Below are 25,613 nucleotides of genomic sequence, written 5' to 3' on the forward strand. Positions count from 1 at the left end.
TCATACCCCATTTTACCTTTCACATTCTTAATTACAATTTCCCATTTATCTTTCCAGGATTCTTTATTGCTTTCCCCAATATATTTAAGTCTTCTTTCCCTAAGGAAGTCAAATAATATATACTCTTTTTATATATTTATATAAATAAGACTTATTCCAATTTGATTTGCGTTTCCATCCATACGCAATCACTGCATGAGCTGCTTTTAGAAATTGTTTTGTTACATATTTTTGATTATTGTTCAGTCCTAATTCCTCTAAATTGAGAGTTAAGCAATTCTCTTTACTTAATTGTATCTGTATCCCTGTTATTAGATTTATCTGTTTCTTAACCTCTGTCCAAAATTCTTGAACAAATGGGCATTCCCACCACATATGTATATAGATTCCCTGAACTCCACATCCGTGCCAGCAGCTTCATTGAAAATGTCATTTTCATTTGTTGTTGTTTTACATTTGTACTTTTAATTTTAACTATTTCTTGGTGGCAGCGTGATTTGAGGGAATTTAAGGGTCTTTTGGGTCTAAGGGCCGAGACAGGGCTGCTGTTTGGCTGCTTGGACCACAGGAGATCATCACAAGTCTGTTTTTAAAGGATCCTTTCTTTCTGTTCTGTTTTTTTTGTTCTGGTTTTATTATACAATGCTTTGGGGGACCTGGTGAAAAGTGATCTGTGAAAACCAATTTGTTAATATTCTCAGAATACATACAACAAGAAATATATTAGGGCTCCTGATTCATCCTGTGACAAGAAGCCCTAGAACTGTTTGGGTAAAATGTGCACATGCTTGTTCTGACTTAAAACATTGGCAAGGGACAAACACAGAGAAGAAATGAAGAAGAATCCTTGGTGGATTCGCATAGAAAGAAAAATGGGGAAATCAGCTCACCAGAAACAGTAAACTGGGTGGACGTTCTGCAGTCATCAGCCACAAAGACGATCTCTCCCGTGTCCTCCATTTTGCAATCGCGGATGATCATGCTGTACTCCTTCCCGGATGAGGTTAGAGAAATCCTGCTGTTGGCCTTCAGTTCTTCCTTATTCCTTAGCCATCGGAACTTCTGGCACTTGTTTTCTAACTCCACACAGAATATGGCTGTGTCATTGACACTGACTGCAGTCTTCCTTGGCAGCTTCTTGATAATATTCCCTATGGGGAAGGTTTGGGGGGACAGACTTTTTATATATATACATATAATTTCTTTACATTCCAGTGCATTCATAGTCATTTTAGTCATCACATATTCTTCCTTAAAGTATTATTGTACTGTATCTCTAAAATATATTATTTACATTGTCAATCTTTTCTTCAAGTTACTACCCTCCCCTTCCCTTCTACTTATATGAATGGGGTCACGCTCCCCCTGAAGGACTCGGTGCGCAGCTTGGGAGTACTCCTTGATTCGTCGCTCCAGCTGACCTCTCAGGTGGATGCGACGGTCAGGAGTGCCTGTTATCAGCTTCGGCTGATACGCCAGCTGCGTCCCTACCTGGACCGAAAGGACCTAGAATCTGTTGTACATGCTTTGGTAACCTCTCGATTGGATTTCTGCAATGCGCTCTACATGGGGCAACCCTTGTACCAAACTCGGAAGCTGCAATTAGTGCAGAATATGGCAGCCAGATTGGTCGCTGGTAGCTCCAGGTCGGACCACATAACACCTATCTTAAAAGATCTTCACTGGCTGCCTATTCGCTTCCGAGCTCAATACAAGGTGTTGGTTTTGACCTATAAAGCCCTAAATGGCTTGGGCCCAGGGTACTTGGAGGACCGCCTCTCCCCACATAATCCACCCCGCACACTCAGAACATCTGGGACTAAATTGTTGATGGTCCCTAGGTCTAATTTTACTCGGACCTCACAGAGGGCCTTTACCACTGCTGCCCCTTTACTTTGGAATAAGCTCCCTGCAGAGCTTCGCTCCGCCGCCTCATTAGATGTTTTTAAAAAACAGCTGAAAACATATCTATTCCGGCTGGCCTTCCCACCTTAAATTGTTTGTCTGTTTTTCCTGCCCCCTTTTTTCTTTCTGACCCTGGATTGATGAACGTTTTGTATTTTTCTTCTGCCCCTGATATATGTATTTTTTATTTTATCGTTTCCTGGTCCTGTCTTTGTAATAATGGTTTTAATTGCTTATTGAATTTTTAACCTGTTTGTAATGTTTTTATAACTTTGTAAGCCGCCCTGATCATTTCTTGGAAGGGCGGGGTATAAATAAAATTTATTATTATTATTATTATTATTATTATTATTATTATATGTTATTAAGCGTAGTTTGGAAATTTTCTGAGCAGCATGTATCTGGTTTCCCTTATAATATTTTTTTCTTTCGTATTATTTTGAGATTTACCTTTTCATACCGTACTATTTCCATAAAACAAAAAATACTTCTATGATTATTGTATACATACAAACATTATTTGTACCTTACTTGTGAAATTGTTTGTGATTACCCCATATATTCACCCAAGAGTCTAAAAGGCATCTAATTTAATGCTTAGTTTCAGCTAACTCAAACATAGATATGAAACTCTTCAGTATTTAGTGTCACAAAGCTGAGCCCTGCAAACCCAAGGACCAGCCAAGAAGAGGTGGATTTGAATATCTGCAATTTAAAAGGAAACGTGGCATGAATTAACTGTGTATTTCATTTATTGCAGTTTACTTGCCAAGCCCACAAAGAAGGATAGGGCTGCCAGAATGAAAACTGGAGACTTTCACCATCCTGCAAGCAAGTCCTGCTAAGTTAGCATTGCCAGCCCAGACTGAAAAGGCTGAGGGTTTCAGCAGGTGTTGCTTGTCACATATCCAGCTAATAAGCAACACCTGCTGAAATTCCCTCTTCTACACAACCATTAAAGGTAAAGGAATACTCTCCAGTGTCCACTCTCTCAGTCCTATCTTACATTGTGAAGCGCATGGAACTTTGGGAGGCTGTAGACACACTGAATTCTGTATAAACTATGCAGCATTGCTTCTGGGATTTATGGCTTTTACAAAAGTGTATATAAACCTGCCAATTGTTTAAACTTTTGTAACCGTGTTTGCAATACTCATTTATAAGTGTCTTTCAAAACCCAAGAGCCAGCGTGGAGTAGTGGTTTGAGCGCTGGATTATGACTCTGGAGAACAGGATTCAAATCCTGGCTTAGCCATTGTAAACCTACTAGGTGACCTTGGGCAAGTCACACTCTCTCAGCCTCAGAGCATGGCAATGGCAAACTCCCTCTGAAGAAACTTGCCAAGAAAACCCCATGATAGGTTCGCCATAAGTCGGAAATGACTTGAAGGCACACAACAACAATAGAACCCAAGGAAGTGGTACCGGGGAACGGCAGGAGCTGGCAGCCCACCAAACTCTGATGAGGAATGTGTGTGGTCCTCAGACCTTGGATACTTTGCCCATCCCTATTTGACTTGAAATGTGCCTGTACTAGCCAGGATACCCTGGGCTGCCTCTGGAGTATTTGGGGCCTGAATTCCCCTCATGACCTGCGCTGTCTCTGCAACGACAACAGGCACCTCTCTTCCCAAGCAATTCCCATTTGCCACTTGGCACCACCACTGAGGTCACAACATGATGTCCAACCATGTTACTGATGCTAGGCACCTCATTCTGATCTCAGAGCAACTTGCACTTACAATGGTGGCACCAGATTGCTCACAGGCAGCATGTGGGAAGGAAGCTATCCTTCATGGCCACAGAGAGAGTTAAAAATTCAGAACAAAAGGTAAAGTTTTTAAACATGGGTTACTGAGAGGAAAGGTCAAATTGGGTCACACCCAATTCAGGATTTTAGCCCTGTGTCATGTAAAATAGGATGCAGCAAGCCTGGGGGGGGGATTCAGAGTAAATAACCCATGTAGTCAAGACTTTAGACTGGCTGGAGAGGCAGATTGTAGGAGGATGAGGCTGTTTCAGTTAGCTCTTGGCTCCAAAGGGCCAGGGCTGTTCCAGGAAACTGGTCTTCCTGATACTGAAGTCTTTTGCGGGGATTTGTGGAAGGCACACTTCAGCTGTTCAAGAGTCATGTGAAGAAAGAAGGAAAAGCCACAACCTAGCCTTGCCTTAGAAGGCAAGGAAGGACTACACTGCAGGGTTTACCACTCACTGCCTGCCATTTCAGAGCTCCACAAATCCTTGGTTTGTACCTCAGGAAGTTACTTTTATGGCTCCAGCTCAGCTGTTCATGCAGCAAAGGGACACTGAATCCTATCCTACTCCCACACAACATCCGCTTGTAACTTCTTAGTATGAAGTCTGGACACATTTGTTTACCAGCATTAGGGAGGATGCAAGAAATATTCCAGTTGCAAAGAGGAGGAGGCAGGCTGTACATTTAATACTCTCCCAGACATTTGAGGGTGTGAAAGAAGAGATACTGGGGCAACAGGTAGCTCTGCCAATACATAGTTTCATAGTAAGTTTGGTCCTTCATCTACATGAGCATAAGCCCAAGGGGTTTGCTACATAAGGCCAAGGGCAAGATGGTGCTACCCATCACCGCTATTCCACATAGAGAAACAATCTGGAGTTGTCCAACTGGGTCAGTGCTGATGATCCTATAACCTTTCAGCATGGTGTGAATATACACCACCATAGTTACGGAAGATCTGACAGTCACACAACCAATTCTGCAACTCACACCATGGCCCTTGAGCTTATCTATTGTACAACAGTCAATGAGCTCTCCACTCACCAAGTCAAATGTGAGAAAGAGATGGCTGTGTGTGTGTGTGTGCTTGTGGAAATTATTGGTTACGTGAGGAACCACACTTATGCCACCGCACTCACAACGTTGTTTGGTTGTTGATATTCTGCCTTGCCTCTAAAGATCTCAGGGTAACATACAACAAAATCAACTTGACCAATTATTTTTCTGCTAGTGTAGTGCCCTTGCAGAACTCACTATCAGAACAGAGCTTGTATTACAAAGTTCCTGAGAAGAAATGATAGGTGTGGATTTCTTTTCTACTTACCTTGGACACTCAGTTCTGCAATGGTTCTGCTACCTTCTTTCATTTCACAAATATAGACAGCGTCGTCATCCATGGTGACATTCTGGACCGTGAGTTTCCGAAAGGTCCCTTCTTCCTCGATGCTGTACTTCTGGCTCTGTTGAAGTTTCGTCTCCTCTTTGAACCAGGTGGTTTCTGTAGTGGCAACAGGGACCTCACACTGGAAAGTAGCAGCCTCCTTCTCCCGGACTTCCAGATCTCTTAGCTTTGTCTTGAAAGGTATTCTTGGTTCTTGGGGGAGAAAGGACAAGAGACATCATTGGAATTATAACTCAACAAGAGATCTAGAACACGCTCCAAGGATTCTCTAGTTACCATTATGATAGAATAATTTATACCCATGAGCCTTGCTGCTTGGGGCCAGCAGGAGTTGTATGCCAATAACTCCTGGAGGGCCATAGGTTCCCCATCCTTCATTTAAATTGTTGTTGCCCACAGATGCTTATAGCTCCCTCCTCCATGAGTTCCTGTCTATCTAAATGAACATCTCTTTCTCCATATTTTAGGCTGTTCCCACTTGTAACAGGATGGCACCCATACAGTATGATCTCTGTATCTGTGGAAATGGTACCCACAGTTTCATTTACCCATGTCCAAAAAAAAGTTATCTCCAGGCATCTTCTAGGATGGTCCTCCAGTATTATTCTATGCTATGCCCTTGGCAGAAGTTGGCCTTAGAGTATTGCTGGAGGAACTAGAAATGCCTAGAAAGGTGCTCTTTCTACAGATCTCTAGGCCCTTTAGCATGACTCTAAGGTCAACTTCTGCCAGAAATCATTCATTTCAATATGATTGATTATAATTCATGGTTCTACATTTCCACAATGAGTCAGGGAATGTATCCCATGCAGCTACAATGGTCTTACTGTATTGTACAACAACAGCAACATCATCATCAACAACTACAAGAACAACAAAATTAAACAAAACCAAAATTATGGATCTAAATGTATATCCTTCTGTCCAGCTCATCGGTCATAGTTACGTGATGAAGATGCATCGCATGCCAATTAATTGCCCACATGGCTGAGCAAGGAGTCACAGTGCAATTCTCAAATCACTATGCCACACTGGTTCATCTCTCATTCATAGGGTCATCGTGGCTGCATCCGCACGGCAGAAATAATCTGGTCTGACACAAGTTTAACTGCCATGGCTCAAAGCTATGGGTTTCTGGGAACAGTAGAACTACAAACTACAGTTCCCAGGGTTCCGTAGCATTGAGCTATGGCAGTTAAACTGATGTCAAACCAGATAATTTCTGCAGTGCAGATGTATCCCATAAGTCGAAGGCAGTTAACAACAATAACTTGCTTTGTCATTTGGAACTATTCTTCTTAAGATGGGCACATTTAACACAGAGACTAGTTGACTAAAGCCCATATGATTAAGCAACTGTTGTCGTAAGGGGCATGATAACTGAGATAGTTTCCTTCAAACTTATGTGAGTTAAATTGCACTGCGATACTCTTAGCTTGCGATCCCTGCTCCTTGGGCCATCTTCTCCCCTGAGGAGAAGCCTTCTCCCGAATGTTCAAAAGTCAGGAATAAGTTGCACCACTCCCAATGCCCAAAGAGGGTTGCCAGCGGTTGGGAAGGTGATGAATCACTGCCAACGACAAGCCAGGCCACCTGTCCACATAGCATGAAGCACTGCCAGCATGACAAGCAACATTCCCCAGTATTTTCCTCCGTTCAGAATACTTTGAAGACTTAAACCAGCAGATTGAAGACTTAAATATGCAGTCCTCCAGGGGTTGTTTTTGGACTTCATCTCCCAGAATCCTTGACAACTGACCAAGCTGGCTGGGGCTTCTGGGAGCTGAAGTCCAAAATATTTGGAGGTCAAAAGTTTGGGGATCACTGTCTTAAACAATCTGTCACTTTAGAGAACAATATGCTATGTCCCAAATTAAGGCTTTTTTCATGCTCCAGTACCCTACAGAAGATGAGGTGGTTTAGAGCACAAACATAAGGTCCAATCAAATGATCCAGTTATGATTTGCTCCAGACTGGTTGCTATTGGAAACGAAGAGTCATAACCAGTTGTGTGACTATGAGGTTGACTTGGGATGGCATCATCATCATCATCATCATCATCATCATCATCATCATCATCATCATCATCATTATTTTGGACTACAATACACAGAATCCCTCAGGATTCACCCAGGATGGGTTGGACCAGAAACAGATTAGTGGTGAAGTGGAAGTTTTTGCATTTTTGTAGAATATATCAAAAGTCTCCTTTCTCTAGGTCCAGAGTATGAAAATTGATATATCTCAGGTGAAGGAGAGGAAACTGAGGTCAGGAATGACGAGAATGTTGTTTTAAATCATCCACAAATATGTTGGCTTACTGTGAAGCCATGCAGGCAAGGACCCATAGCAATGCTATTGACCTACAGATTCACAGTATCTACAGCTGTGGAGAGGGCCAGTGTGGCATAGTGGTTAGAGTGTTGAACTATGACTCTGGAGACCAGTATTCAATTCCCAGCTTGGCCATGCTCTCATACTCAGGAGAAAGCAATGAAAAACCTCCTCTGAACAAATCTTGCCAAGAAAACCCCATGATAGTGTCACTTTAGGGTCACCACAAGTTTGAAATACATGAAGGCACACAGCAACAGCAACAACAGTTCTGAAACAACTGGGGTTAAACCCAAAGCTCTGCAGCCTGCTGTGCACTTGCATTATCAGAGACAACTTTCCTGATAGTTTGCAATCCATCTTTAATTCAGATCTTGGTAGACAGAGTGTTTGCAATTCCTGGCAGGCAAAAGATCTCTGCCCTAGACTGCTGGGATTTATCTGTGAATTCTTTGTACCAGCATTTCCATATAAATCCTCTTCAGCTAGTTGTGTAGCTCCTTTTGGTTGTCCTTTGTGGATTCAAGGACAAATAGGAGTTTGGAAAATGGCCCATCAGGCTCTAGCATTTAATCCAGCTGAGCACAACGATGACAGCACCTCCTTTGTTAGCTTCCTAGACAGAACTAGATGGCATTATGTTCTGCATGGCTGCGATTATAAAGCCAAGTGATGCTCCCTGTCAACAGTTTCAGGATGATGACAGCTGTCAAGAGGGATCCACACAGAAGGTTTCTTCCTAAAGCACTGCAAGGAGTTGCTGAGTTTGGGCAAACTGTTTAGTCATGTGGTGGAACTACTTCTTGGGATATAATATCGAATTTGCCTGAGACTGGCATGTTCTGTCTGGAGTAGGCTTCTTCAGACAAGACAAGAAGGAGAAGAGAAGAGCCAAGCAAACATGCTCCAGGCAGAACCAGAAGAGGTTGCCAACCCTGCCTCAAAGCCATAAGAATCTGGCAGTCCTGCCATGGAAAAAAGGGCCCTGGTCATTGTATGTAGACCCTGAAGAATTAGCTTCATAAAGCATTTTGGACTGAGAAGGCAGAAACAAAACAGCAGGAAATGCATTGGCCTGCATTAAATGCATTGGATTGCAAACTATCAGGAAAGTTGCCTCTGATCATGCAAGTGCACACCAGGCTGCAGAATTTTGGGTTTAACCTCAATTGTTTCAAAACTGTTGTTGTTGTTGTTGTTGTTGTTGTTGTTGTGTGCCTTCAAGTCATTTCCAACTTATGGTGTCCTTAAAGTGACCCTATTATGAGGTTTTCTTGGCAAGATTTGTTCAGAGGAAGTTTTCATTGTTTTCGTCTGATGCTGAGAGCATGTGAGTCATCCAAAGTCACCCAGTGGATTTCATGGCCAAGCTGGGAATTGAATGCTGGTCTCTAGAGTCGTAGTTCAACACTTTAACCACTATGCCACTCTGGCCCACTTTATAACTGTAGATACTGTGATGACTAGTCCAGATGTTCTCAGTGACATATCTAATATATTTGGCACCCAGTGCACATCATTTTAAATAACCCCCTCCCTCTCTCTTCAACAGCCTTTTCTAGGTCTGGTGGAGCTATTGGCCAGATAAGAAAGAAAGGAGACTCACCAGACTTAGAAGGCAGCCCCTTCCCACAAGCTCACTAGGTGACATTCTCCTCTGAGATGTCACCCAATGCAGTCAACAGCCTCTGCACCCCCTACTGATGCCTCTGATTTATGGTGTTGCTGTTACCTGCCTTCAAGTCGACCTCTACTCATGGTGACCCTGTGAACGAGGCATCTTCAAGACTCCCTATCTTCTACTTCTCTGCTCAGGTCATAGAATCATAGAGTTGGAAGAGACCTCAAGGGCCAATCAGTCCAACCCCCTGCCATGCAGGAACTCTAAATTAAAGCATACCCAACAGATGGCCATCTAGCCTTTGTTTAAAAGTCTCCAAAGGAGACTCCATTATCTTGGAAGGGAGTGTGTTCCACTGTTGAACAGCCCTTACTGTCAGGAAGTTCCTCCTAATGTTGGGGCAGAATCTCTTTTCTTCTATTTTGCTACAGGCCCTACTCTTTATTGCTGCAGAAAACACGCTTGCTCTACCCTCAATATGACACTTCATAAAATACTTAAACAGGGCTATCATATCAGCTCTTTACCATCTCTTCTCCAGGCTGAAACATACCCAGCAACCTGAGGCCTGTTACAGACGGGCCTGAAAATACGGACTGGGTCCGTATTAGGGTTAGAAACAGGCATCACTTCCTAATGCCCCTAACCCTAATACGGACCCAGTCCGTGCAAAATGGCGGCGGCCGTTCCACACGGCAGCCGCCATTACGACGTCATTACCGCACTGCCTCCAAACGAGGCGGCGCGGATGTGACGTCTTTGTGCCTCGAGAGGGCGCCTAGAGCACCCTTTCTGCGGTGCAAGAAGGAGCTCCAAAACGGAGCTCCTTCTGGGGTTTGCATCGCTGGGCGCAGCCTTTACATGGCTGCGCCCAGCGATGCAGAGGAGAAAGGGGCCAAGCGGCCCATTTCTCCTCCTCCTCACCGTCGCCAGGTGTCCTTGGGGCTTGAAGCCCCAAGGACACCCCTTTCTAGGCTGCAGGGAAGCGGCAAAAGCCGCTTCCCCGTGGTCTACAAAGCGGCGGATCGGGGCCTCGGAGGCTGCCGGTCTAGCAGCTGAGGCCCCGATACAGCGGGGAAAGGGGCGGGTGCAGGCCACCCCAAACGGGTGGTCTGTAACCCGCCTAAGTCTCTCCTCAAAAGGAATGGTTTCCATACAGTTCTTAGCCCCATCCCATCCCATGCGCGCCCATAAGCGCACACATTTTGTAACACAACAGGCCCATTTTAGGGCCCTTGCAATAAACTTCTTTGAATTGTGGTGCCCAGAACTGGACGCATTGTTCAAGGTGAGACCTGACCAAAGCAGAATAGAGTGGCACTATTAATTCCCTTGATCTAGACACTATACTTCTGTTAATGCAGATTAGAATTGCATTGGCCTTTTTAGCTGCTTCATCATACAGTGTGCCCACGTCATACGCCGTCGTGCTTTACGCAGCTTTCAGCATACGCTGAAAGCTGCACTGTGAGGAAGGGGCGGCGCATCCCATAGGGATGACTGGGATGCGCGCCTGCGCTGCTGCACCGCCACATGCATGAGCCCCATTCATTTAAATGGGGCTCTAGCATACGTGTTATTTGTTTTACACGGGAGAGTCCGGAATGGATCCCCCGCGTAAACAAAGGGCGCAGTGTACTGTTCACTCATGTTCAACGTGTGATCTACTAGGACTCCTAGATCCCTTTCAGTGGAGTCTCATTAAGCCAGGTGTTCCCCATCCTGTAGGTCCTGTACGCTCAGGCCCATGGTCTCCATAACTGAGTATTTCTCTCTTTCTACTGACCTCTACCAGTAGCATTACTGCCTGGGGTGTCACCCGGTGCAGGGGGAAGGGCTTCCGGGGCTGAGCCAAAGGTGTATGCCGCTTCACCTCACTGCCATGCGCTGGTCTACTCACAAGTAGAATAGTGCACAACAGTGGAGTGGATGCTCTGAACACGCTCCCTCACTGCTGCATGCTGGAAAATGGCAGGGGTGCATTCAAACAGGTGTCACCCCTCTTCTGGGGTGTCACACGGTGCGGTCCACACCCCTGCACACACCCCAGTGATGCCACTGCTTCAACTCTCCCCAGAATCATTGTTTTTTCTAGTGAGTCATGTCTTCTCATGATGTGGCCAAAGTACATCAGCCTCAATTTAGTCTTCTTGGCTTCCAAGGATTAGAATTGATTTGTTCTAGAACTCAATTGTTTGTTCTGATTTATAACTCACAGTTATTTAGCACAGCCAAGGCCATTTCTTTGCTGCAAAACAACAGCTCCCTTGGGCATTCTCTTCTCTCCCATTTCCAGAACTCTGGCTTGTTTCTTGAATTATTCTCTTTGGTGAAAGGACTCCGTGATTGGCATCTGACCCTGTTCAGACTGCCATTCATGCTTTGACCCTGGACTGCTTTGACCATATTTCTCTTACAGTCCATCTGCATATGACCCTGGACTGGCTTGGTTTGTTCCCTTGGATTATAGCAATACTCACTTGAGCATCTGGAGCAAGACAGAGAATTGCATGATATCTGTGGAGATAGTAAGTTAAAAGGAGGCATTGCTTTCAATGCTGAGTGGTGCTTTTTAAAGCATTCAAAGCATTGGTAGAACTGAGGCTGCTGCCATACTTTTATGTAGAGATAAAACCAGAACCATCATCATCAAGACTTCTGCCACACTGCAGAATTCATGCAGTTTGGCATTGTTTTAACTGTCATGGCTCAATGCTATGGAATGCTGGGATTTGTAGTTTGTTGTGGCACCAGAGCTTTCCAACAGAGAAGGTGAACTATCTCACAAAACTACAAATCCCAGAATTCCATAGCAGTTAGCTGTGGTAGTTAAAGGGATGTCAAACTGCATTAATTATGCAATGCAGATGCAGCCTGAGGTAAGGAAAAAGGTAAAAGCACAATGCATCTGTGATGTCATTTTCTAACTGCCTTCACATTTTCAGACAAAGTTGTTTGGGACTTTATTTTTAGTATAATAAGGATCATCAAAACCTCCATTTGAAACCAATTTTATTTCTGAAAACCTTTGAATAATCTTTGCACCATTTGCAAGCTCATCTACTTTTCTGAGCAAGGCAACATGAGACCAAGTTACATGGCCACTGTTTTTGAGCCTCACATTCTCATCTTTGCTAAAATAGCCACACTTGTTATGCCAGTCCCATCAAGCCTTGACTGCAATTTTTCACAGCTGCTCAAATATATCTTTAAATGGAAGACAGGATATAATATTTCTTATTCGCTCATAAAGAGAAACTCTTGGGGTACAGCCATACTGGAGAAATAAAGCAGTTTGACCCCACTTAAATTGCCATGACTCAATGATATGGAGGTAGAATGCAGAGACTTGTTAGTCTGCCATATCACTGTGCAAAGGGATCTTGTAGCATCTTTGAGACTAAGGTCCAAAATAGACTGCAGATTGTGCTCACTTCGGCAGCACATATACAAAACAGACTGCAGATATAATCCAGCTTGAGACCATTTTAACTGTTGTTTATTGTGGCACCAGAGCTCTCTGAGAGAGGAGGCTAAATGTCTCACAAAACTACAGTTTCCAGAATTCCCTAGCATTGAGCCAAGGCAGTTAAAGTGGTCTCAAACTGGATTATTTCTGCAGTGTGTTTTGGACCCACCTGAGCGAATGATGTTGTGGAATAACCTTTTTAGACTAGGGATGTATCTGTATTGTAGAAATAATGCAGTTGGAGCCAAGGTGGTTAACTGCCATGGCTCCATCCTACAGAATCCAGGGATTTGTAGTTTTGTGAGAAATTAGCACTCTTTGGCAAGGAAGGCTAAAGACCTTGTAAAGCTACAAATCCCAGGATTCCATAGGATGGAGCTACAGCACTTCAAGTGGCGTCAAACTATGTAAGTGCTTTGTAAGTTTTGTATAGCGCTTTGATCGTTTTTAATATATTTTAAATGTTAATGTGTTTTAATGTTTGTAACTTTTTAAAAATCATTTAATTGTTTTTTTTAACTTTGTCTCTATATTTTAATGCTTTGTACTCTTTTTAACTTGTACTATTTTGGACTTTGTCAGCTGCCTTGATTCCCTATACCTGGAGAAAGGCGGGATATAAATAAAATCAGCAACATCAACAACATCTGCATTATTTCTACAAAGCAGATGCACCCTTAGAAGGAACATCAATGTGGCAATATTATGTTGCAGCCCCAGACTTTTCTATGTGCAAATTATGCAAAACTTAACGGATACAGAAGTGCTTGGAAGGGCAGAACACACTGTTCTGGTCAGGGGACCCTGAAGGAATTGCACACTGGGAAGGTGACAATCCAAGATGTGAGGCCTCCTCTACCATTTTGCAGCCCAGAAGATCCTCCTGCTGAGTGTGCTCATGAAGGAGGGGTTTCAGCAACGCTGCCTTTTGAGGCTGTGTTTGCGCTGGAGGGCACCTGTCGCCGTGCAAGGAGACGGGAGGCCTTTGGCTTGTGGCAGACAAGCAGCCAAACAGCTGTCAGGCCGTCACAGCCTTCTGTCACTGTCCGAGGAACACCTGATGGACATGGACAGGCTGAGTTTAAGAGCCTCCTGTTTGTTTAGGAGCGCACACATACACACAGAACACAACTGTTAATGACCGGATCGTGTGGTGGATGCAGGACTGCTGCCTTGAACCTTGAATACCCGAAGACTTTAATTTGTTCTCAGAAGAGCAACAAAATGACTTCAGTGCTAAAACCTCCCATTGAGGACCAGGCCAAGCTTGAAGTCCCTTTCATCCTTATGATGGCTTTTACAAGCCGCTAACAGACTTGAAGACTAGGAATGGGAAGGACAGCTATGAAAGAACCAGGCAAGATATTGGCCTGTTACAAACAGCCAAAATAAAGCTGCTTCAAGTCACTTTGGAGGTATGGTATTTCAATGATGCATGCATCCTAAGAGTCCAAAAGCCACACCAAAGCCACGCTCCAGTCCTAAGGACTGGAGTGCAGCTTTGGTGAAGCTTCCAGACTCTTAGGACTCAAGCGTCATTGAAATACCATACCTCCAAAGTGACTCGAAGCAGCTTTATTTTGGCTGTCTGTAACAGGCCATTAAATTGCAAAGACATAATACAGGATACTAAAGTTAGTATAGTCCGAACCACTGAGTTTACCCATCACCATGGACAAATGTAAGAGCTGGATAGTGAAAAAAGCAGACAGAAAGAAAATCCACTCATTGGAGATGTGGTGCTGGAGAAAAGAGTGCGGAGGAGACCATGGACAGCCCAAAAGTCAAACAGATGGGTCCTTGAGGAGATCAAGCCAGAAAGCTGAGATGATCAAACTGAGGCTGCCGTACTTTGGACACATCATGAGAAGGCAGGACCCATTGGAAAAGACATTAATGCTAGGAAAGGTAGAAGGAAGTAGAAAGAGAGCAAGGCAGCAGGCCAGATTACCACACTCCATTTCTGCGCTGGGAGCGATGCGGGGTTTAAACTCAAAAACAGATCCTAATGCATTGCTCCTTTGCCAGGCAGTAGGAAAATCCCTTCTATGAAAAGCTGCAGGGGAAGCCCAGGTTGCATAAAAGTTGCATACTGGAGCAATGTGTTAGGATCCGTTTCCAAGTTTTAGGTCCCGCATTCCTCCCAGCGCATAAATGGCATGCAGTAATCTCAGATGTCATGGAGGTCATGAGCCTGAACCTGCAGAATCTGAGCAGAGCAGCTGAGAATAGGAGGTCTTCCAGAAGTCTCATTCACGGGGTCACCATGATGGCAGGTAACAACAATAGCAATAGCAATAGCGAGTACATTTCTGTCCCACTTATCTGTGAATTAGCACTCCCTAAGCGGTTTACAGTGTGTAAGCAAATTGCCCCCAACAAGCTGGGTTCTCATTTTACCAACCTATGAAAGGATGGAAGGCTGAGTGGACCTTGGAGCCCTCCTCTAGGATCAGTGCCAACATTTAACCATTGCATCACCAGGGCTCCTTGACAAACAGACTTGCGTGGATTGGAAAGGGCTAAACATCCATCTTCTCCAGCACCAGGAGGCAGGACCATCCATTAAGCAAATCAAACTCCGCTCTTACCCCAACCCACCCAAGCCTGTATGATCCAGAAACAAACAGCCAACCCACCACAGAATGGGCCACATAGCAAACAAAATATTGCTTGCACTGGGCATGGGGAGAACTTCTTTACAACTCTGAAATCTTGCAGTAAATCAGATCCAGTTCATACTATCACAGAGGGATGGGTGATGGGCAGCCTGTGGAACACATGAGGTCCCCAGGACTGCTCTCCAAAATGCCCTCAAATACCCTCTGGGAACATAGGGGCATGTCCCCCACATTTTTGGACCTCAAGGCCATTCCAGACCCAGGAAAGACCTTTTTGTAAAAATCTGATGCTAAAAAAATGCTTCTCCTGGGCCAAAAGTATCCTGGGAAGCAAAAACTGGCAAAAAGGTCCCCATACCCCTAAAAAGCATTTGGGTGAAAATGCTTTTTTGTGTGTGAGCTTAAGCAGTGGTCATAGTGTGGCCATCTAAGATGTCCTGGGGGGCTACTACGTCCCCTCCGGCTCCCACAGTTTCCCACTCCTTTTTAGCACCAATTTACCACCTGTGGAAATGAAACACATCTTTAATTCAGACCATTTGTAATTATGATCAGTGACTGTAAATTACAACTACTCACCCTTGACTGTAACCAGCACAGAGCTGTATGTCTGCCCAGCCAAGTTGGAAGCTGTACAAGTGTAGAGACCATTGTCCACCTGCTTACAGAAGAGGATCTTCAGTACAAAGTTCTCCTGTTCATCTTCATAGATGATATGCCTCCGGCCTTCCAGGATCACCTCACCATCCTTCTTCCAAACTATCTCTGGCTTGGGCTCTCCTGTCACGTAACAGCTCATCTTGGCGTGTTTTCCTTCTGTAACAGTGAAAGTACGCGTGGTCACACCATAATATGAGCCACCATCACCCCGGAGGCCTTTGGCAGTCAAGCTGGCAGCCCTCTCATAATCCAGTGAGAGATTCAGACCAAATTTGGACCGTCCTTCTGTAGAAGAGTACGCTGAAGAGATCATGGAGTCCGTGCTGGAAAAATCGGTCTTTCGAATTTCTTCTCGTCGTTTTTGCAAGTGGGACAGCAAAGGGGAGGTCTGGCTGTTGCCCATGTCTGTGGCATGCCTGGTACCACCTGGGCTGTACGAATCTGGTGTATCTACCACCAATGCAGCTGCGGCACTGGTGGCCCCAAGAGGGTTCTCTGCACGGCACGTGTATGTCCCACTATCCACCAACCGAGTGTTTTGGATCTTGAGGGCATTTTTCTCACCCTGGGATTCAATTCGGATGCGGTTGGACTCTGACTTGCCTCCCAGGTTCCTCCCATCCTTTTCCCAGTTCACTGAAAGAGGAGGGCTGCCTTGCACAATGCACTTGAACATGGCATCCTCTCCCATGATCACTCTGATGGAAGTAGGCTTCTGAATGAAGTATGGTGCCGATTCTGTCACAGTGGTCTGCTCCCCGACTTTGATACTCACAGCCGCAAAAGCTTCCCCAATGGTGTTCTTGGCCCTGCAGATGTATTGGCCACTGTCCTCCAAGTTCAAGTCATAAATGGTCAAACGATACAGATCGCCATCTTCCACCATTTTAAATCTGCCCCCGGTCTGGATAGGAAGCTTGTCCTTCTCCCAGCTCACCAATGGGACAGGATTCCCCATAATCTGGCAGCTCAAGGTGGCATCTTTCCCCATGGACACCACAAAGGCCTTTGGCCTGGTCAGGAACCTTGGGACTCCACTGTAAGAGCTGAAATCCATCTTGATGGCCTAAGAGGTAGGGGAGAAAGAAAGAATAGTCACCGTCGGAAAGTCTGATCATGAGAAACAGTAAATTTTTTGATACTTTAAGTATGCCCATATCTGGTATGGGTCAAACTGAGCCAAACTTCCTAGACAAATACTGAAAGGTAAAGGGAGAGTGGAGAGTTAAGATAGTTCCTTCCCATGATAATCAATGACCAGAAATCAGAACCCTGGACAGCAAACCTAGAAACCAAGTTTACCAAAAAGCAAATCTAGGGTTGGATCTCATGGCTTATTTACACTCGGTTTACAAGATCTACATTCAGGCCCAGGAAGGGTTTGGTCAACCATAGTGAGGCTGTCTTCCCCGATTGCTCTCATCCTAGTCCTCCCCCCAAAATTGCTAAAACAAAGAGAGCATGTTTTGCAGAAGGCAGCTGTAGTGGGATGGCATGCAGTGTACCCTACTGTTGCAAATGTTTCTCCTCTGGCTGCCTTCCCAGAGTTTAGTTCTACAGACCCTCATTGTTGTAAACTGCAACTCTTCTAGCTAGTTCTTCTGTTCTTTCTGCTGATCAAAATACTGGCTGTTTGATTGTCAGTCAATCAATCCATATCAGGCAATAATGACTGTCAATCAAAAACATCTGCTCATGAACTGTTGATTACCATGAGCTCTTGCTGAACTGAGGTTACAAAAATTTTGCTGAAATCAATAAAGGGGTCCCTCCTGCAAATGACAAGTTCTGTGTCCATGTTTCTCTTGGGGTGTCCCCCCCCCCCCCCCGATCAATAGTCAACCTTTGGCTATGAGTAAGATTCTCCTTTGGCTGGTTCAGGGTCCACAAACAAGCCATGTTTCTAAGAGGGACCTGGTAGGATTTTGGGGTTCCAGAATTCACACAACAGAGCAACTCTGCTGAGTTACGTCAATTTATCATTAATTTAAACAGGGATTTCAAAACAATACAAAACATCACTACCTTGAAGACACCGACATGCTATTTAACACCTAGATGCTCATAGTCATTTTATTAAGATTGGTATTACCAGGTATTCATCCGTTTCTCATCAGCTAAGCATAAGCATATTACGCGTTCTCGATTTTATTTTTGCTAAAGCAATTCCAAAGCCATTTTTAATTAATGCAATTTTTAAAAGCTACATTGTAAATGGATATTTCAAAATGAAAGATTGCAAGGCAGGTGTACCTTATGACCTGTGCCAAAGACTCATCCAACAAAACTGATTCAAGGGGCAGCCATATTTGGCCTGAGGACTATCAGCTAAAACAACCCTTAGTTAAAGAACAGTTGCTTGCAGGAGATAAGCCACCAAAATTGGGATAGTGGAGCATCCACCCAAAATGTCTGACCAACCTTCCCAAATCAGAGCATTGGATCACTTTTTATGTGAGCTGTTGTTGTTTTATAACATCAGTAAATGACATTTGGTACAGAGACAATGATATCAGTTTTCTTTTGAGATGATGAATCAGGCAGGAGCCGATGAAATAATTTCTTTAGTTAGATCCCACTGTGGACCAAATAACGTTGGAATGTTTTTTTTTCCACATGAGGTGTTTGTGTTAAAAAAGAAAATAAATACATTAAATTAAATCTAGTTTCAAATTCAAACCAAGCCAGAAATTTTATTTTCTAAATATGATAGATTAAAATCTGGAAAAGAAAATCCGACTGCAAATATGCTCAGAGGTGGAAGGAGACTACAATGCCATTGCAATAAGACTGGCTTCTTATGATGTATAGCCTGGCTGAAATGGATCACTTGTTTGATCAAGGGAAGATCCCTGGAAATTTTTAAGGAGGAGTGGAACCCATTGATTTGAACCAGAAATGGGGCAATAAATGCACAAAGGATTTTGAAGATTAATGACTAAATGTTTAACAGAATAGGAAGCAAACGCAAGAAGTGGTGTTATAACTTTGTAGAGGATCAGACAAAGGACAGTAAGTGAAAGTCAGAAAATATTAATTGGAACCAATGTAACGAAGGTAGGAAGAATGAATTTTAAAATTATTTGTAAATTGCTATTGGTTTGATTGGGTTTTGTGATGTTAATTTTTAAAGCTAATAAAAATAACATTTAAAAAGTTCTGGAAATTTTACATCTTCAATTCGACAAACCTTTAAAGAGGCCTTCTGTATCCTTACCTCAGCCTTTGAGGGTTAGTTGGAGTGAGGAGAGGAATAGTACAGTTTGAGTATCCCTAATCTGGAATTCCAAAATCTGAAATACTCCAAAATCCAAAATTGTCCGCATGGGCGGCTGGGATAGTGACACTTTTGCTTTCTGGTGGTTCAGTGTACACCAATTTGTTTCCTGCACAAAATTATTTTAAAATATTGTATAAAATTATGGTAAAATTAACCTTCAAGCTATGTGTACACATTCTATACAAAACATAAATAACTTTCGTGTTTAGATTTGTATCTCATCTCCAAGACATCTCATTGCTGTTGTGGTTATGCGCCTTCAAGTCATTTCCAGCTTATGGCAATCCTAAAGTGAACCTATCATGAGATTTTCTTGGCAAGTTTATTCAGAGTGGGGTTGCTATTACCATCCTCTGAGGCTGAGAGAGTGTAACTTGCCTAAGGCCACCCAATGGGTTTCCATGGCCAAGTGGGCATTCAAGCCCTGCTTTCTAGAGCTGTAGTCCAGTGTTCAAACCATTACACCACACTGACTCTCAAGGTGTCTCATTATGAATATACAACTATTCCAAAATCCGAAACACTTCTGATCCCAAGCATTTTGGATAAAGGATGCTCAACGTGTTGCTAGCCTTCCCTGATGAACAAAAGTTTCTTATCTAACCAAGTCCTATTTGTTGTGGACAAACAGTTACTACTCTGTAGTATCATGGAGTGCGTGAGGCCTACTTGAGATTGAGTGGTCAGCTGTGGGCATACGCAGGATACAATGTGGTGCACATAGGAAGTATTTTTCACAACGATTTATGGTATAGTGCTTCCAAAACAGAAAACAGAACTTTGAGACAGACAGTCAATATGTGAGTCTAAAACACTTCGATTCATGCTAATGAGGTTGTTTTTGTTTGTTCCTGAGACAGACTGCAAGGCTGATTGGTTTGGGAAGGCAAAGAAACTCTTTGGCCAAAAATAATACTCTTTCCAGATAGATTTTAGGGTTTGACCCACAGTCCGTGTTAACCCCGTGTTGGGGTTGGTGTCCTTTACCACTCCCAAGTTATGGAATGGCCTGCCGGAGGAGACCCACTGTATTATTTATCTTGACAGCTTTAAAAAGGCAGTCAAAACGGATCTCTTCCGACGGGCCTTCCTGGATTAGCATCTCAGTCGCCTCCCACTGACTATTCTGTCTTGTCTGTTTTAATAACCTTAACTGTATTGTTTTATTGTTATTGTTTATTACTGTGATTTATTGGTTATGGTGGGTGAGTGGGTTTATAGGGCATTGTATTTTCTTGTATTTTAAAGTTTGTAATGTTGTTGTAAACCACCTCAATCTCATTGGAGAGGCAGGGTACAAATACATTTATTATTATTATTATTATTATTATTATTATTTAAAGGGGCTGATATTTCAGTTCTCCCTTAGTTGCTAACAACAGCAGGAGGTGTCTTTCATTTTTCAAAAACTCCAGCTCTTTTTCAAGGGTCATGTAGTGCTTTTCAAAAGGGCCAGACTGTGGACTCGCGATATATGAAAGATTTTGGGAACATTGCCATATATACTCATGTACAGTCTGCCTGCCATATCCACAAATTATTGAACCATCCACAGCTTGAAAATATTCCTGCCAAAATATGAACTACAATAAGCAAGCCTTGATATTGCCATTTTATATACGGGACACCAATTTATCATGCCATTGTATTTAATGGGACTTAAGCATCTATGGATTTTTGGTACCACGTGGGGGGCCCAGAACCAAACCCTAGGGGATACCAAGGGCCCACTGTATAAGTCGACCCAATGGAGGTGAAAAGTCAGGAAGGGGAAAGCTTAGTCATCCCTTGCCATTTATCCTTTTAAAATGTACAAACACAGCATGCACACAAAGTCCCAGCATACTACTAACCAGCAAGCATCTTTTCCAGCATCATGTGCCGTAGCATCCATCCATCAATATGAAGCTTTTGACTCTAATAAACTTTGATCCTGTCCATAAGGCTGCCAGGTCAAGAACTATCCCAAGCCATGAGATTTTAAGGCCAAAAAATCTAGAGCCTAGGGATGATGATGCTGTGTGGTGTCACAAAAGGCGTTCCCTGGCAATGTCACAAAGGACAGCCTCTGCTGATGTCATTGAGCATCTTACCCTAAGCATCAGCCGCAGTAACATGCAGTATGCTATTCAAATAGAAGACTAACAAACAGGGGACAATGCAGACATATTGATATACTTTTCTTGCCCTAACAGTCCTCTCTTTTGACCTGAGATCTGGGAATCCTATTACCTCAAAGTTAGGATTGTTCATAAGCAATCACAGGTGCCACTTCTGCACCTCTTGTCTACTACCAATAATCCTTATGCAAGGCAGGTAGCTTTTCTTCTCACTTGAGCCAACTGCTGTCCCCATTCAATTTACTTCGCCCAACATTTCGCAAACAAATCCTTTACAACCTCAGTTTTCTCAACTAATTTTGTTGTTGTTGTTTGCTGTCAAGTTGGCAGCAACCGGTGCCAACCCACCACAGGGTTACTGGTGGCAACCCTATGAATAAGAAACATTCACCAGTCCTAGGCAGCAATGCTCTCCTGAGATCTTGCAAACTCAGAGCTATAATTTCCTAAATTGAGTCCATCTAACTGGAATGCAATCTTTCTCTTTTCCTACTGCCTCCCATTTTATTGAGCATGGTCATCTTTTCCAATGCATCATCGCATCTCATTGTATGTCCAAGGTACATTAACCTCACATTGGATTCTAATGAGAGTTAACTACATAGAATTCAGGATAGCAATGGCTCTACTCTGCAGTTGCTGACTAACCGTGCAGTCTTACTGTTGAACTCCTTTTCCAGTGAATAGCTTAGAGTAAGACCCCTGTAAGAAAACAGGACATGTTAGTCATTGCTAACATATGTCCATGGGTCTAGTCTGACTCAACCAAGCTCCAACCATCTTTGAACAAACCTTGCTAAGAAAAACCCAGGGTCTTAGGGTCGCCATAAGCAACTTATAGGCACACAACAACAACATCTGCCCCAAAGATTAACCCATTCATTCCAGAGCCATTCTTTCCCATTTTGCACATTATTTGGAATTATTATGTTTTCCAAACAGTTAAACTGTTTGGGGATGATAGCATCTCTGAGCATGTAAAGAGTGCCCATCTGTCTCTTCTACCCCTCCAGTCCGTTCACCAATATCTGAGATTTGGGGCCAAATCTAGGTCAAAGGGCTTGGGTCCAACTTTTTTTAAAACAAAATGTTTATGAATTAAGCAGTATCCATATTCTTATTTAGATCCAAAGCAGAAAGTCTTGCCTACTATTCTGTATACAGTATATTTCATTGTTTTCTTTTATTGTTCCTTAGGAAAAAACATTTAATTCACCCAGCTTTTTATCTCTGCTTCTCCCAGCCTGTAAATTCAACAACTGATGGCCTATCTGGGCTTTGGAGAGGTTGTTGTTGTTGTTGTTGTTGTTGTTGTTGTGTGCCTTCAAGTTACTTGTGACTTATGGCAACCCTAAGGTTAACCTATCACAGGGTTTTCTTGGTAGGCCATTGCCATCCTCTGAGGCTGAGAGCATGTGACTCACCCAAGATCACCCAGTGGGTTTATATGGCTGAGCCGGGATTTGAACCCTGGCCTCCAGAGTCCAACAGTTCCAACCACTAACACCATGCTGGCTCTCCAGTTTGGAGAGATACCAGTTGTAAATCCGGCTGCCCAGTGATCCATTTTTGGAGGGAGAAGAGGGAACCTATCTCAATGTCTTGCAGTTACAGAGTACTCTAAGAACATGTTTAGAAGGAGGTTGTGGAACTCCATCACACAGGAAACTAGGCTGGGCCTTTCTCTGGTCTCACTCCATCAGCAAGCAAAGACTTTTCATTTGCTGGCAGTAAGGCTTTCAGGTGTTAACTGATTGTTCTAGAAGGGTTTTTATATGGGGTTTTTAGATTTTCTTCTCATCATTGAGTTTTAACTACTTTTAAACTCTTTCCAATTAGGGCTGGTTTCAATAAGATCATTTATTTAATTGCTTTCTTTTAAAAAATTAAATTGTAGTGGTTTTTTTAAAGCTGTATTTTATTTTAAGCTGCATTTTATTTCAAGATGTTGAAAATAGAAAAGAAGTCTTGTTTTCCTTAATAAAGAACATCATGTGTTTTGTTTCCAGTACAGCCCTTTGTCTATCTATCCTATGCTCATTGAACTGTTTAGCCTGGAAAGGAGAAGGTTAAGGGCTGACATGATAGCCATGTTGAAATATGAGAAGGGATGTCATACAGAGGATGGAACAAGCTTGTTTTCTGGTGCTCCAGAGACTAGGACTTGGAGCATTGGATTCAAGCCACGTGAGAAGAGGTGTCACCTAAACTTTGGGGAGAAATCCTGATGGGAGGAACTGTTCAACTGAGGAAGGCGCTGCCTCAGAAAGTGATAGAATCTCCTCATTTGGGGTTTTTTAAGCAGAGACTGGATGGACATCTGTTGGGAGTGTTTTGGTGGGGTCTTTTGTATGGCAGAATGGGGTTAGACCGGTTGCTTGTTGGGGTCTCTTCCAAATGTATGATTCTATGATACTATGAACTTGGTGGCTTCAATGGGGCTTATGTCCAAGACAGTATGACTAAGGATTGCAGTTTTTTTAAATCCCTGAGTATTTACAGAACAGAAACAGAGGCAACAGATGAGAACCGCCACGTCTCTTTCCTCCTCCCGCAAAGATGCCAGTCTTCTATATCGATCTGCATTCTGTACAGAATGCAAAAAGGGGACATCACTGCCATTGCAGCCACTCCATGCCACTGAGATACTGTGCTTAAAATAGACTCAGCTGTCATTCTCCATCTTTTTTCAGAGCCCATCTGCAGAAATGCAAGCTGAGACCCTGAGAGTAGGAAGAATGAGGAGCAGGCTGTTTCGGCTAGGATTAATGCTGAAGAAGAGCGATGAGGTCAGAGAATTAACCCTGTGCAACGCTGCTTTGCACCTAGAATGAAACCAGAATGGGAGAGGAATACAAAAAGCACCTTATGCAAACTCCAGCTCTCACATACAAAAAGAACCTTGTTTCTCTCAGAACACATGGTCAACAAAACAGATCCCAAATCCAAACTTTAAACACCCTCGGCTCAAGTTCCTTGCAAATTCCTCTGTTTCCTTCCATGCCACAGCTGAAACCACAGATTCTCATGATCTCACAGCTGAAACCATAGGTTCTAATAAACTTGTAAAGTCCTAAAGAGACGTGTCTCTGTTCCTGACCTTCAACTCTAGTGTTCATTCCCGGATTACAACCAACCATAGACGCATGAGAACACTCTGAGCCCAAGATACATCCAATTTCCAGAAATCCCCCAGGTTCAAACTTGACATCTGGAATCTTACCTGGAATCTTTTCTTAAACCTGGAGGAAACGGGCCACTTTCATTGGAATGACAGAAAGCAGATCCTTGTTGAGCCGATGCAAAGGGAGGTATGTTAGTGAAGGGGGCATGGGGAGACCAGCCGAATTATGGTCCCCCCTCCCCCCAGTGAGAAATAAAACAGAAACCCCAGTGAGGCTGGGGACTTGCTAAAGGTGATCCCTTAGTCCCAATGCAATGGCTCCAGTGCTCGGGGTTTAGCCTCTGGCCAGCTCCTCCCTTTGGCTACTTTCCGCCAGTCCAGTTGGGTTGCTGACGTGCCTCCTTCTTGCTCTCCCTGCCTCCCATGTCCAAAATAGCCTGGGTGTCATTTAACAGAGAGATTACATTTCATGCAATGGAGAGGGAAAAGGGCATAGTTTTTTAGGAAGCCCACCACTGGGACAGACCCAAAAGGCCTCTCTTGAGAGCCTGGGTGAGGATGTACCCACCACAGCAGGGGCTTCTGAACTGCATTGATCCCAGAGACAGGTGTCAAGTTAGGAAATGCAAGGAGAATGTTAAGGCATAGAAGGAGAAGCCGTTGGCCAATATCTGTGAAGTTCCTTCTCTTTGGTCTCATCTGCACTGCAGAAATAAAGCCATTTGGCACTGCTTTAAGTGCCGTGGCTCCAAGCTATGCAATTCTGGGTAGTTCCCTGGGATATTTAATAATAATAATAATAATAATAATAATAATAAATAATTTTTATTTATAGCCCGCTTTTCCAGGGTAGATCAAAGCGGGTTACAACAAGGCAAAAGATATACAAAACAAAATACAAAACATACAATATAAACATCATAAAAACAGCTCAATTACATTTAAAAACACTATAAAAATACAGCAGCATAAAAAACCAGGAAAAACAAAAACAAACTAGCTGAATGAAACCATTGTACAACAGGGGAGAATAGCATGGAGTCAGGACACATGGGGAAAAGCTTGTCGGAAGAGAAAGGTCTTTAATTCCTTCCTATAGAGATCAAGAGAGGTGACGGAGCGGAGCTCGTCGGGAAGGGAGTTCCAGAGCTGCGGGGCCGAGATGGAAAACGCCCTTTGTGCAGTCAAGGTGTATTTCGACTTAGGAACCCTTAACAAATGCTTCCCGACCAATCTGAGCCTTTTCTGTGCCACAACAAACTACAAATCTCATAGCAGGGAAGTTAAGGTGGTGTCAAACTGCATCATTTTGATATTGCAC

General features: G+C 43.5%; 1 protein-coding gene across 12 annotated transcripts in view; it reads right to left on the reverse strand.

The window, feature by feature from the left end:
- The window catches only part of OBSCN (obscurin, cytoskeletal calmodulin and titin-interacting RhoGEF), a 249,781-nt gene extending 225,198 nt beyond the window's left edge, over positions 1-24,583 (reverse strand). For 11 of the 12 annotated variants that reach the window (XM_089533747.1, XM_089533750.1, XM_089533743.1 and 8 more), the window contains exons 1-4: positions 24,392-24,583; positions 15,688-16,834; positions 4,986-5,255; positions 891-1,151 (exon numbers count right to left, since the gene is read on the reverse strand). In XM_089533747.1, the coding sequence (XP_089389873.1) occupies positions 891-1,151; positions 4,986-5,255; positions 15,688-16,825 (1,669 nt within the window). In that variant the 5' untranslated portion in view covers positions 16,826-16,834; positions 24,392-24,583. Of the gene's footprint in view, positions 1-890; positions 1,152-4,985; positions 5,256-15,687; positions 16,835-18,985; positions 19,007-24,391 lie in introns of those variants that run through there. The other variant, XM_089533740.1, reaches the window with a different exon arrangement.
- Between the last annotated feature and the right edge of the window lie 1,030 nt (positions 24,584-25,613).

This window comes from Sceloporus occidentalis, unplaced genomic scaffold (assembly GCF_023333645.1).
Source record: "Sceloporus occidentalis isolate IW3139 unplaced genomic scaffold, rSceOcc1.0.p SCAF_7, whole genome shotgun sequence".
Taxonomy (NCBI): domain Eukaryota; kingdom Metazoa; phylum Chordata; class Lepidosauria; order Squamata; family Phrynosomatidae; genus Sceloporus; species Sceloporus occidentalis.